Genomic DNA, 14,302 nt, shown 5'->3' on the forward strand with positions numbered 1-14,302 from the left:
TAAAAACTGACTTGCAGAGATTTCCATGAGGTAGCTGTTAAATGTGAAAAATAAGATGCACAAAAAAATATAATCCCATTTTTTATAAAACAAGCACTGACAAAAACTCATGTGTGTACACGTATGTATCTATATCTGTCTAAGGTGGGCACGTAGGTAGATGGATGCTCGATACCAATATAGATATGATTACATGAGCATGAGCAAAAGTACAGAAATAAACACACATTCTCCGCATTGTTAAATGTAGTTACTGGAGAAGGAGCAGGTGCACAAAAAAGAAAAAACAGAGAAAACTAAGGTTATAAAAAGAATCCTACTTATATATAAATCATTTGAAATACTCTCTCTATAAAAATTATATAGGTGTGCATGTGCATGTACACATGCATGGAATAGACTGAGAGAGACTCAGTAAGGACCTACTGACCCTTAGGGACGCTGTGGGCAGTTAGACTTGTAGACTGAATGAGCAGGAGAAAAGTGTGAAAGGAAAGAGCCAGCAGTTAACACTGGCTATCTCAGGAAGGTGGAGTTGGAGGGTACTAAACTGGGAAAGCTGGGACTTGCATCCTAGGCCCCAAGTTAGAGAAGTAATATAGAGCATACCTTATGAGCATGATCTGTAGAGTCAAAAGAAACTGACCTCCAATTTGGCTCTCCTACTTCAAGTACTATGTTCTAGTTAACACTCAGCCTCAGGTTCCTTATCTGTAAGTTCCTGTGTCTGCTTCTCTGTTTCCTTTTATCTCTGTCAAAAAATCATCCATTGCTCTGTTGAAGTCCTTCTAAATGCCTTCTAAATGCCATCCTTCCAAAAAGTAAGCCTTCTCAGCACATCTTATTGCATCTCTTAATCGACTTTATTTGTAAGCCACGAAACCAGTTTGCTAGATGTATACAATATGACTAAATCAACAAGGAAGGAGGGTCTGTGGGGGGCACTTTCATTTGCCTTTTGGCATTTACTTTGGCTACCACAGAAACTGCATTAACGTATTCTCTTCTTCTCGGGGAAGTACAGATACGAAGAAGTGAAAAGGAAGTCCCAGATTATTGAGGTGTAACTCTAAATCAGTTGTGCTCAATGGGGGACAGGGGGGCAATTTTGCCCCCAGGGGACATTTGGAGATGTCAGAAGATACTTTTGATTGCTGGGGCTGAGTGGAGATATTGGCATTTAGTGGGTAGAAGCCAGAGATACTGCAAAACATCTTATAATCCCAAACAGCCTCCCACAACAACAACAACAAAATCATCTGACCAAAATGTCATAGGGCCATTATTGATAAACCCTGCTTTAAATGTCATACTCTATAAAATTTACATTTCAGCTGCCACACTACCCAGTGAGTTAGTCTATTTAAGCCTATTTACATATTTACAATCCCAATATGCAGAAAATGCTCACCAATTTCTGCACTTTTCCCCAAGGACTAATGATGTACAACAACCAGTTGAGGTTTTTCAAGAAATGTGCCCTAAACACAGTTCTACTCCTTAATTACTCTTCTCTACAAACTAATGGTCTCTATTCAGGAATACTAAATCCAGTTTCACATATGGTCAAAAAAGAGGTCGGAAGTATTTTTTTTAAAGATTTTATTTATTTGACAGAGAGAGAGAGAGACAGCAAGAGAGGGAACACAAGCAGGGGGAGTGAAAGAGGGAGAAGCAGGCTTCCCGCGGAGCAGGGAGCCCGATGCGGGGCTCGATCCCAGGACCCTGGGATCATGCCCTGAGCCGAAGGCAGATGCTTAACAACTGAGCCACCCAGGCACCCCCAGAAATATTTTTGATAGAAGATAAATCACACTTTGATAGGAGCTCTATTTTTGAACTCCTATATTCCATATATTTGAAGCCATATATTCCAAGTGGAGCCATCATTCCTCAGAGGAAAAGAATCACTGATCACAGATGTTAATTCCCTCACAAAAATATTCATAAAATTATGTCTTGTGACATGAAACTGACATACCTAGGACAGTTTGTGAGCATGTGTCATGGATTACACTCAGAGTGTACAGAATGCTCTGTAAAGTGTAAAAGGCCCACCGTTGGTGACGCTCTGTCCCTATCATCAGTGTGATCACAAGTGAGAAGGTCATTAACTTCCCCTGAGGAGCACATGCATGGGAGTACCTTCCCAGAGATAAGAAGCTCTGAGAGCTGATGCCTGTCATTATCCTCTAAGCACCACCTGCTCTCCATCTGGGATCCTTGATTCACATCTGGAGTAAGAGCCTCCATTTATCTAGTGTGCCTGTTCCCAAGATTCAGGGATGCCACCAACTTTGAACCTGAAGCTCTCAGCACCTGGGCCATGCATTTGATCCTTAGCTTGCAGTGCCTTGAAAGATACATCATGTCAATGGTCTTGGTCCTTGCTCCCTTAATAGACTGTACACCCCTTTGAGCAGGGACTGTATCTCCTGCCAGTGCTTCCTGACACAATCACCTGGGGATCTTGTTAAGTCACAGATTCTGATTCAGGAGGTCTGGGGTAGGCTCTGGGATTCTGCATGTCAAGCTCTGAGGAAATGCCAGTGTTTCTGGTGTCAGGACGACACTTTGAGTAACAAGAACTTAAATGCTGTTAAATCCCCAGTAGTTGGCATTGAGACTTACCCACAGCAGGCAATGAATAAATATTGATGGTGAAGGGGTTCAATTTCTGGCTCTTTACAAACAGGTGTTAGAAGACAGATCTGCCAAGTCAAACTCAAGGCTCATGACCCAGATAAAGAAAGTTTGACCAAACACAGCATTGCCTGAATTATAAAAAGCAATTTATTAGTTACGTTCTAATACCACTGTGAATAATTAAGTTATAGAAATATTAAACTGAGTGAAACTTTCAAGGTGGAGTACAGAGATACATCTGGAATATATATGTATTAATACCATATTTCCCATCTGACAGCATTTCAATCTCACAACGCCAAATTACAAAAAAGCTGATGCTAGCTTCCAAATGTATGTTTGGAAAAGCCTCAAAGAGAGTGAGTTGGTAGAACATCTCTTCATCATTTCAGGAATAACTGGCTTACACTCTGACAGAAACCAGTAGTATATTTAATATATTAGAAACATGGCGATCCTCAGACATGCTGTGTAAAAGAAAAGATGCTATCAACCTGGGCAATGGATGTGTAAGTGTTCATTGTACAATTCCTTCTACTTTTTAGTATGTTAAAGATTTGGGATTATGGTCTTGGGTACGATGGAGTAAGTACACTGTCTCTCCCACCACATGTGACTAAAATCTCCAGACAAAATGCATAGAGTAGCTATTTGAGGACTCTGAGAAGTAAATGGTAGCAGGTAGATTGGGAAGTAAACCAACACTCAAAATATAAACAAAGAGGGTTTCCTGATTTGGTTTTTGTTTTTTTCCTTCCATATCTTCCAGCTTGAACTCAAGGCAGTGTAAGTCACAGAAGTGTGCTCTGGGCACAGACAGAAAGAACTCCAAGAGAAGCCCTCTCTTTCTGGGCTAAGGAGCAGAAGGGTGGTCCTACAGGATGGAGAAAGTAGGGGAAATACTGTTTCTTTATTCTCTTCTGGGCCTGCTCCAGGCAAGCCTCACTCCCAAAGCTGGAACCCTGTGGTAGAAGGGACAGCAACAGCACTAAGTGGGCAAGCACCTAAAACTGACAGAGAAATCCTCTCAGACTAAAGGAACTGTGGTCATACTTCTCCCTCTCCCTCTGCTATTCCCTCTGCTTGTACTCTCTCTCTCTCTCTGTGTGTCAAATAAATAAATAAAATCTTTTAAAAAAAATATTTAAAATACAGATAAGTTGGAATTCATCAAAATTTAAAACTTTTGCTCTGTGAAAACGATAAGCTACAGAGTGTGAGAAAATACTTGCAAATCACAGATCTAACAAAGGACTTGTATCTGGAATATATAAAAAACTCTCAAAACTGAACAGTAAGAAAACAACCCTATTAAAAAAAGTACTCAAAAGATTTGAATAGACACATCACCAAAGGAAATATACAAATGGTAAATAACAGAAGATGCTCGATATCATTAGCCATTAAAGAAATGCAAATTTAAATCACAAGGAAATGTCAATACACATCCACTAGAAAGGCAAACATTGAGGAGAAAAAATGAAAGCTACGAGAGCTGATGAGGATGTAGAACAATGGAGTTCTGTTACACCGCTGCTGGGAATGCAAGGCAGAGCCACTACAGAAAACAGTCTGGCAGCTTCTTGTATACAGCTTACTGTATGACCCAGTAATCTCACTCCTAGGGCTTTGTACTAGAGAAATGAAAACTTACGCCTACATAAAACTGGTACACAAATGTTGATAGCACCTTTATTCATTTTGTTGTTGTTGTTGTTGTTGTTCTTTGTGTAAAAATTTACACTTAGATTTAGCCAGCTGGACTCAGTTTATTTTTTTTTTTTTAAGATTTTATTTATTTATTCATTAGAGACAGAGGGAGAAGCAGGCTCCCAAGCAGCAGGGAGCCCGATGCGGGACTCGATCCCAGGACCCTGAGATCATGACCTGAGCCGAAGGCAGACGCTTAACCATCTGAGCCACCCAGGCGCCCAGCTGGAGTCAGTTTAGATGATCCCAGTTTTGTTGGCAACATCCAAAGCATCATAGTCAGGAGCCAGTTGAACATATGCCTTCTTCTCTCCATCAGGCCTGATCAAGGTGTTGACCTTGGTCACATCAGTGTCCTAGAGCTTCTTCACAGCCTGTTTGATCTGGTGCTTGTTGGCCTTAACATCCACAATGAACACAAGTGTGTTGTTCTCTTCTGTTTTCTTCATGGCTGACTCAGTAGTCAGGGGGAACCTGATGATGACATAGCGGTCAAGCCTGTTTCTCTTGGGGGCACTCTTTCGAGGATATCTGGGCTTCCTTCGGAGATGCAGTGTCGTGGGCCGTCAGAAGGTAGGTGATGTGCAGATCATCTTTTTGTGTGTGACTGTGCAGGCCTTTCAGCACTGCTTTCTTGGCCTTCAACTTCTTTGCTTTGGATTCACCTTTTGGAGGTGCAGGGGCTTCCTTCTTAGCCTTTGGCGCCATCTTTGTGAAAGGGATAGCAGCTTAATTGTAATAGTCAAAAACTGGAAACAACTCTAACGTCCTTCAACAGGTGAGTGCATAAATAAACTTGTGGCATATCTACATACTGAAATACTATTCAGCAGCAAAAAGGGAGGAATTATTGATACATACAATATGAATGAATCTCAGAGAGATTTTGCTGAGTGAAAGAAGCCAGTGTCAAAATGTTATATGCTACCTGACATCATTTATACGGCATTCTCAAAAAGGCAAAATTATGGAGATGGAGCAGAGATCGGTGGTTTCCAGGGTGGGTAAGGGTTTGACTACAAAGATGCAGCATGAGGATATTTTCTGGGTGATGCAATTGTTCTGTATTTTGATTTTGCTGGTGACTACATGAATCTACACATACATTAAAATTCATATAACTGTACATCAAAAAGAAAGAAAATTGTATGGTCAATTTAAAAATTAAAATAAAAAGTTACTGTATCAGGGTTTCAATGTCAAAATTGAGAATAGACTCTTGGCAATCAGGTCTATTATCAAATCATCTTTTGCAGGCTAACTAACATTGCAAAATAATCAAATAACAATTTCCAGACCCCAACAACATGTTAAGTACAATAACCATAATACAACTTATTACCCTCACAAAATTGGAGTGCTTTCAGTGCCAATTTTTAGTAAGGGGTACTTCTTCATTCTGATTCTATTATATCAATTGACTTGCCTACCAATCTCAGAGGAATAAAATAGACAGAGAAGGATGTGCTCCCCTGGTAAAACAAAGAAAAATTTTCATCATTATCATGTCTAGGCCATGTTTACACCAACAAAACCAACAATATGACCAGCTGGTTTGATCTGACTTCATTCACTCATCTTCCAAAGATTTACTAAGCACATACTAAACCCAGGACCTGGAAGAATGAAAGTAAAGCAGGGCTGAGTTTTATCTTTCAATGAGTCAATCCAGACAGAAAATAGAATAGCTCTGTGAAAACCTTATGAACACTTTAGGAACAATGGCCCATTTGGTTAACTAAGCACCAGCAGCCACAGTCCATAGGATTCTAAAAATCAAGACCGTCATCTTTCATTGCAACTGGAGATGATGAACGTGATATTGGGTACATCCAGCCCAAGTGGTTTTCTTGCACCATGGTAAAGTAGTAAGTGAAGTTGGGAAAAGTAGGGAGAAAATCCTTAGGGTGGGTTTTGATATCAAGGCAGACAAATAGTTAACTGCTTGGGGCTAACAGCATGGTCTCTGGAACCAGGTAAACCAGGTTCAAATCCTGCCTTCACCCCTTCTTAGATGTAATTATTGGACAAGATATTCAACTTCTCTGTCTTAGGCTCTTCACATGAAAACTGTGTATTTTTAGTAACACTTTTCTCACAAGGTCGGGAGACAAGGTTGGGCACTAAATATCAAAGTCCTAAGACTGGTGCCCAGTACATAGTATGTACTTAATAAGCTTTATTAGAGTTCACACAGCAAAGTCAAGATTTAATGTCCCTGAGGCCAGTTAGCTTCTGTCCTCCATGACCCAAATTATACTATGGGCAACCACCTTATTCTTACAAATGCATATTACTAGCCATAAGGTCAATATGAGAAAATGGGCAACAGCCTAAGTCCTACAAGTAATAGGTAAACAATTTAGTTACCAAATACACCCTAAAGAGATCTTTCCAAAGTGAAAACTGAATTTGGAAATATTCTGTGTGTATGTGAAGAAAAGATAACTGAAGTGACCAGATTTTCCCCATACACTGGTTATGCTCCAATCCATTCTACCAAATGAAGATGACCTTACCTTATCAGCAATATCCACTCTTGCCTTGTGATTAAGCAAGAAATCCACCACAGATAAGTGATTTGACCCCACTGCAAAATGCAAGGCTGTGCGGTTCATCTGAGGAAACATAATTTGTGTTTTCAGTCATCTAATTGCTATTTAGCCTCTTTATGATTCCTGTGTCTTAAACCGCCATAATTTTCTATCATATGTTTATATGTGCATGGCATAACCCATGATTGATTGTAACAGTGTAATGGATTTCAATTAAAAAGTAAAAGTTGTAGGGGTGCCTGGATGGCTCAGTCAGTTAAGCATCTGACTTCAGCTCGGATCATGATCTCAGGGTCCTGGGATCAAGCCCTACATCAGGCTCTGTGCTCAGCAGGGAGTCTGCTTGTCCCTCTCCCTCTCCCTCTGCCCCTTTCCCGCACGTGCTTTCTCTCTCTCACTCAAATAAATAAAATCTTTAAAAATAAATAAATACAAATAAAAAGCAAAAGTTGTATTTTCTCCCATATGCAATTATTAATAACAGCAATTTTTTTCTGCTTAGAATATATTGATAATGCAAAACAAAAATTTTCCTAGATGTTCAACCCTGTATATGGTCTTCCTTCTATAATTTTTTGTACTGCTTATTTTACTGAAACAAACTGCTTCAGAATGAAAGAAAGAAAGAGAAGAGAAGACAAAAGAAAAGAAAAAAAGAAAAGAAAAGAACGATGCAGACACAGAAAAAGAAAGCTATGACTATCTGTTGTTTCAAAGGAAAGCCAACAAGGTGCTCCTGGGATGTCCAGAGACAGTTCATTGTTTCAGAGAAGAGATGTTTTGCTTGTAAGTAAAACACATGTCATATTTCCCATATTCTAGACACTGTTTTTGCTTCCAAAGAAGGTGCCTGCACATGGATTTCCTCCTTTGTTTCGAATAAAGTATTGCAAAAATTAAATATCTGATATCCTTGGTAGCTAAATCGATGATAAACTGGAGTTCGACAAAACATGAGTTATCCTGACATTGTCTGCAATTTAGAATTGTGTTCTGGTATGTCAAGCCAAAACAGCATCCAAGATAATTCAATAAAACCACTTATATATATTTTTTCATCTCTATCATCACAGATCTTAAGGAACTCTACAAGTAACCATGTAAACAAACTGCTGTAAATGGGACTAAAAGAGATGTCATTAGAAAGTATAATTAGAAAGTTCATCGAGAGTTGATAACTTGCTACAGTGACCATAAGTTAAAATGCCCTGATTGTGTCCTAAATGATGCTTCATTTAGCATTAAATCTTTTTAACTACTTTAACATAAGAATACGGTTTAAAATATCAGAAAGTCTTGGAGCACCTGGGTGGCTCAGTTGGTTAAATGTCTGCCTTTGGCTCAGGTCGTGATCTCAGGGTCCTGGGATGGAGCCCAACATTGGGCTCCCTGCTCAGTGTGTGGGGGGGGGGTCTGCTTCTCCCTCTCACTCTCCCTCTGTGCTCTCTTTCTCTCTCAAATAAATATTTTTAAAAATATCAGAAAGTCTTATGTGAAAAAATTTTAAATTATTATAAAAGTACATTAGAGAACCTATTTCCTGCTACTTGGAAAAATGATTATTGCTTTACTTACTCAACAATTTATCTAGATATTACTTTCAAAGGCCCCTGCTCACTTCTTTCTTTTTAATTCCTTCCTTTCTGATTCATTTCCTTTTTTTTGTTTTTGTTTTTGTTTGGTTCCTAAAATTGTTATGCTGCAAAACTTTGCTATTTTTCTACTCTTTTTAGGATACCTATGGACAATGAATACTATATATAACCATAACACATCAGACATACACATGCATACAATACACACACAGACACATACATTTCCATATGCATATGCACAACCGGTAAACATCCTTCCACTGCATATGATGCATGACTTCAATTCATATGACGTCACTGTCTGGGACAGATCTACGTGTTGTGAAACGTAAAGTCTACACTCTCTAGAGAGCCCTCTTTAAAGCCAGAGTCAAAAAGCTGAACTGATGGCAATTAAAGTTTCTTACTTTTTTAGATTTTACAAAACCATATAAGCATGAGAATACATTGCTAGATCCCTCCCCAGTGCCTTGGAAGGGGTCTGTACAAGTAGGGACACTAAAGCTTCTGCTTCATTTAGCATTAAATCCACCTCTGTTATCCCCTCTTTGATCCACCGCACAGATTGTCCTAAGCAATTAACACAGCCCCAAACCTGTCCACTTTGATAAACCTTGCCCTGAAAAGCTGTCAGGAAATCTCTACAAAACCAAGCAGTAGGAAATTTGTATGTCTAAGCAGTAGACTTCTCTCCTAAACCCTGGCACTTGAAGAACAATAAAGTAAGAGCCAGGTTTTAGAAAAGGCCCCAGTGTCCGACATGCGATAAAATACAAACCCCATGATCCTTTGGATTTTAAATTTGGAGGGCTGAACAACGAAGGACATCCCTGGAGAGAAAGCAGTGACGAAACTGTGAAGCAAAAGATGTTCTGCCTTTCCAGAATGTGTGAGGCCAGTGATCCAAAGGCTGCAATCCAGGATCAAGTCCAGGCCCATAACCTTGATGACTGGCTTTACTGCCTACCCACAGACTTTGCATAGATGCACATAGTGACTGTATACTTCCCCTCTGATAAGATATTTATTCCTCTGCTTGATTCCACCTTTAGCTTACACATTCTGGAATTACCAACAACAGAGCTCTCCCTCACCTCATCCAGCACAATCACTTTTATTTTTATTATTATTTCAGTTGGATTGTGTCAATCCAAACCACCCTTAGAGTACTCACTTGTCACATCTGTGACTTCTACTCACATTGTTCACAGAATTAATGTTAACATTCTTTTCAAACAGCTTCTCCATAAGATCCAAATTATTGCTTTTTGCAGCATTGTGAAAGCTTCTCTCGTTTGGCAGTACGGAAAGCAAGCAAGCAAGCATGACTGAGGAATTTAGGGGGGTAAAGAAAAAAAAAAGGCAAACCTCATATGGCAAACCTGGTAACTTTAAAAACTTGACACAACAGCCTTGAGCCTTTCACATTCTGCCAATCTGAACATAGGAAATTTGCATCACTATTTTACAGAGCTGTATTATCAAGATTTCACTTGATGCTCACAATGCAAATGTTTTCACACCCTTAAAAATATTTCTGGTCCCAAACAAAACATTATTTCCAAGGACCACCCTGAAGTCAGCAATGTAGTATCTGCCTCTAGGAGGTCGGAGGGTGGCCATGGACTTGCGGTTTTTTTAATAATGTCTGTATAAGATTAGACAGGCAGGAGCCCAAATGCTCCATACAAGTTTACAGAGATAAAATTGTTGTCTGCAGAACCCACTGCAGATGCCCGGCCAGCAGAAACAAATCATTAAAATGTAGCACATCATATAAACATATACAAAGGCTAAAGGGATAAACATGTTTTATTTTCATTTATATAAAAAGAGATAAAAGTAGATTCATACCTACTATAAACATTACATATTAAACACATATACACATTCAGGTGGCAGGTTTTATTAACTAGCCTAGAGAAGATTTCAGGATTTATTGAGTATTTTTAATATGCAGGAGAACTGAGGGTCTCTCAGGGGACAACCCCAATACTGGAGGATAAAGTCAGAATTGGAATGATCTGAAATCAGCAACAGACCATCTCTAAAAAGAAAGCCCCCTAAGAGGTTTTGTGGATGAGTTGCCAAGTAGTTTCCCAATAATAATAATGAAAATACAATCTGCCAAAGACTCTAGAATACTACCAAGTCTAATCAAAGACCAAGAGTATCTTCATGGGAGAAATACACATTCATTCTCTCACCTGGATCCCCCTCTTGCCTTCTAACCCTCCTGTGGGCCCCACTCTAAGTGACTTCAACATCCACACAGATGACAAATCCCATACTCTGGTCTCCCAGTTCTCTGACTCCCTCATGTAGAATAATCTTTCGCTCCACCTGATCTCAGCCACCCAATTTCAGGGTCATAATTTTTTTTTTTTTAAGATTTTATTTGTTTATTTGACAGAGAGAGACACAGCGGAGAGGGAACACAAGCAGGGGGAGTGGGAGAGGGAGAAGCAGGCTTCCCACTGAGCAGGGAGCCCGATGCAGGGCTTGATCCCAGGACCCTGGAATCATGACCTGAGCCGAAGGCAGACGCTTAACGACTGAGCCACCCAGGCGCCCCAGGGTCATACTTTTGACATCATCATCAAAAACTACATTACCTCTGACATCTTCAAGAATCCCATTGTCTGAGGCCGCTGGGAAGATGGCGGAGTAGGAGGGCCCTGGGCTCACCCCTTGCCATGTGGCTGCCTACAGAGCACCCACATCGGCATAAATAACCCAGAAAGCAGCCCGAAAACTGGCAGAACGGACTCTCCACAGCCCAGCATAGACAAGAGGCCACAGAGAAGCAGATCCACCCACTCCGATCGTTCTTGGCAAGATCCCATCAAAGCAGTACCACAAGCCCGGGGTGTGCACGCAGCCCAGACAAGGGTCAGCACCACTCCAAAGTGAGTCCTGCTCCAGGGAGAGGGGAAGATAACCACACACCAGTCTGACTGTGACCCCAGCAGTGGGCTGGGGGCAGGCAGCTGGTCTGACTACAGGCCCCACCCATCAACAAAAGCTTCTCAGGGGACAATACAGGGAAAGTGCCTGCAGTTTGGTGCTACTTCATCTCTGGCGAACACCTGGTCTGACTCAACTCAAGCCCAAGGCAGCCCCGGAGCAGCCCACTAACACCATGGGCACCAGACTCTGCCCACAACAGGCAGAGCGCCACCGCAGGCTGGACTGAAGGAAAACACATCCCAGCCACAATGGTAGGACACCCCTGGAGCAACACACAGAGGAGACACCCCTTGAAGCACATTTTCTGGTGAAAAGGAGACATTGCACTGCAGGACCTCGTCTTCATAAAGCCACTACTTTCAAGTGCAGGAGATGTAGCTGACTTTCCTAACACAAAGAAACAGACACAGCAATAGACAGAATGAGGAGACAGAGGAATATGTCCCAAGTGAAAGAGCAGAACAAAATCAGAGCAGGAGACCTAGGGAAACAGAGATAAGTAATATGTCTGATAGAGAATTTAAAGTAATGCTCATAAAGATACTCATTGGACTTGAGAAAAGAGTGCAGAACCTCCATGAGACTCTCCATCAAGAGATAGGAGATGTAAAAAAGAACGAATTAGAGCTATTAGACTTACTAAATGGAAATAAAAATAGACCACCTCGAATAAATAGCAAACAAGAGGAAGTAGAACGGATCAGCCACCTGGAGGACAGAGTAATGGAAAGTAATCAAGTTGAGCAGATGAGGGGGGAAAACATACGCAAAATGAGAATAGACCCAGGGAACTCAGCGACACAGTCAAGCGTAATAGTCGTATGATAGGGATCCCAGAGGAGAAGAGCGAGAAAAGAGGGCAGAAGATTTGTCTGAAGAAATAATAGCTAAAAACTTCCTGAATCTGGGGAAGGAAAGAGAAATCCAAATCCAGTAACTCAGATTTAGGCGTTATTTGCTGCTGCATGAAAAGCTAGTCTACCCTGACTACAGAGACTAACATACTACATATAACTAACATACTCTTAAATTCTTTTTTTACATAATGATCTATTTATTTATTTGAGAGAGAAAGAGAGCCCACACATGTGTGCGCAAGCAGAGGGAGTGGTGGGGGGGAGGGAGAGAGAGAATCTCAAGCAGACTCCACACTGAGCGCAGAGCCTGATGCAGGGCTCAATCCCATGACCCTGAGATCATGACCTGAGCCAAAATCAAGAGTCGGACACTTAACCAACTGAACCACCCAGGCACCTCCATACTCCTAAATTCTTACCCACTAATCTCAAGTACGATCTCATCACAGGAATCCTACTTCATTTCCATAGCCTTCCATTCTTCAATTCCATGACTTTTCCTTTCTTTTCAAATATCCCAATCTACTAATGTACCTAATTTAGTTTCCATGATCACCAACATCCAAATTTCAATTGATAATATTGCATACAGAAAACATAAGCAATCAGATAGTAACTCCCTTATTTTCCAACCACTAAGTCTTCCAACCTACCTACCTACTTTCATACCCACACTCTCTGCTTTTACTATTATTATAGTCAATGAAGCATCCCCACACCTACCCAAGGCCAACTCCTCCACTTAGGCACTGGATCCCACCCTTCTCATCTTTTCAATTATTTCATGTATCAATCTCCTGTAAATTGTCACATTTTCCTCTGCATCATTTAATCTCTCTCCAGAGGACCATCCCCTTCAACATATACAGAGACACTATAATACTCCAGTGGAAAAAAACTCTCTTAACTTCACACCCTTTCCAAATGCCACTCCATTTCTCAACCTACTGTTTCCCCCAAAACTCTTATAAGTGTTTTATAATTGCTGTCTCTCCTGAAATGATGAAACCTCACAGTTTCATCTCACCTCCGTGCTAATCAGACCTCATTCCCATCACTTCACTGAATCTGCGCTTATCAGGATCACTCCATCTTGCCAAAACACCCAGTCATCGCTTCTCTTTGTGTGCATTAAACTCTTCGCAGATTTGACAGAGGGCCATACTTTCCTTGTAACATTCTTCTTCAGGCTTCTGATGGACTACCTGTTGCTTTCCAGTCTCTTTTATTGGCTCTTCCTCTTCTGCTTCATCTCTAAGTATTGGAGCACGCTGGGGCTTTTATGAAATTAACAACCTGATGGAGTAGACATTATCACCCCCATCTTACAGATGAGGAAAATGAGACTTAGAAAAGCTAAACCACTTGCTCATGTCTTAAAGATCATAAATAATAGAACTATTCCAGGCAGCCTGAATCCAAACCGCAAGCTTTCAATCACAGCAAGTGTCCAGGGTGTCAGCCTGAGAGTCTACTACTGCAGTGGAGATTCAAACTGCCCACTGTCAGATGCTTTAGCTAATGCATTCTGTCAGTTAGACTGGACTTCTTTCAACTCTCTCCTCATTCCCACACAGCCCTGACCCCAGCTCTTTGTCCCTCTATATTAATCCAATGGGAGTATAGTTCTAGTTCCTGGTCTTTTCCCTCCTGGGTACGTCTCACGGTAAATCAAGACCTTGTGGTGTCCTGAAATATGACACATGGATTCTATTCCTTCCCTGAAGTCAAATATCTTGTCCCTACCACATCTATAAGAAAAAGTAATTTTGAAGGAGCTTCTAAGACAACTGGGAAGCACCATACAAGATTCTTAATCCACTGAATCAATGGTTCTTAGCTCTGGCTTCACAATAAAATCAACTGAATCCCTTAAAAAAAAAATTGATGCCAGGTTCTTCAACCCAAGCCAATTGCATCAGAATCCTTAGGCTTCAAAATGTTTGCAGGGCGCCTGGGTGGCTCAGTC

The 14,302-nt window shown here is 40.8% G+C and overlaps 1 protein-coding gene across 1 annotated transcript in view; it reads right to left on the reverse strand.

The window, feature by feature from the left end:
- ANKDD1B (ankyrin repeat and death domain containing 1B) overlaps positions 1 to 10,013 on the reverse strand; it is a 49,715-nt gene extending 39,702 nt beyond the window's left edge. The window contains 2 exon segments of the mRNA XM_006752542.3: positions 6,876 to 6,974; positions 9,707 to 10,013. Coding sequence (XP_006752605.1) covers positions 6,876 to 6,974; positions 9,707 to 9,832 — 225 coding nt within the window. The 5' untranslated portion in view covers positions 9,833 to 10,013.
- Between the last annotated feature and the right edge of the window lie 4,289 nt (positions 10,014 to 14,302).

This window comes from Leptonychotes weddellii, chromosome 7 (assembly GCF_054177405.1).
Source record: "Leptonychotes weddellii isolate Sample4059 chromosome 7, ASM5417740v2, whole genome shotgun sequence".
In the NCBI taxonomy this organism is placed as follows: Eukaryota; Metazoa; Chordata; class Mammalia; order Carnivora; family Phocidae; genus Leptonychotes; species Leptonychotes weddellii.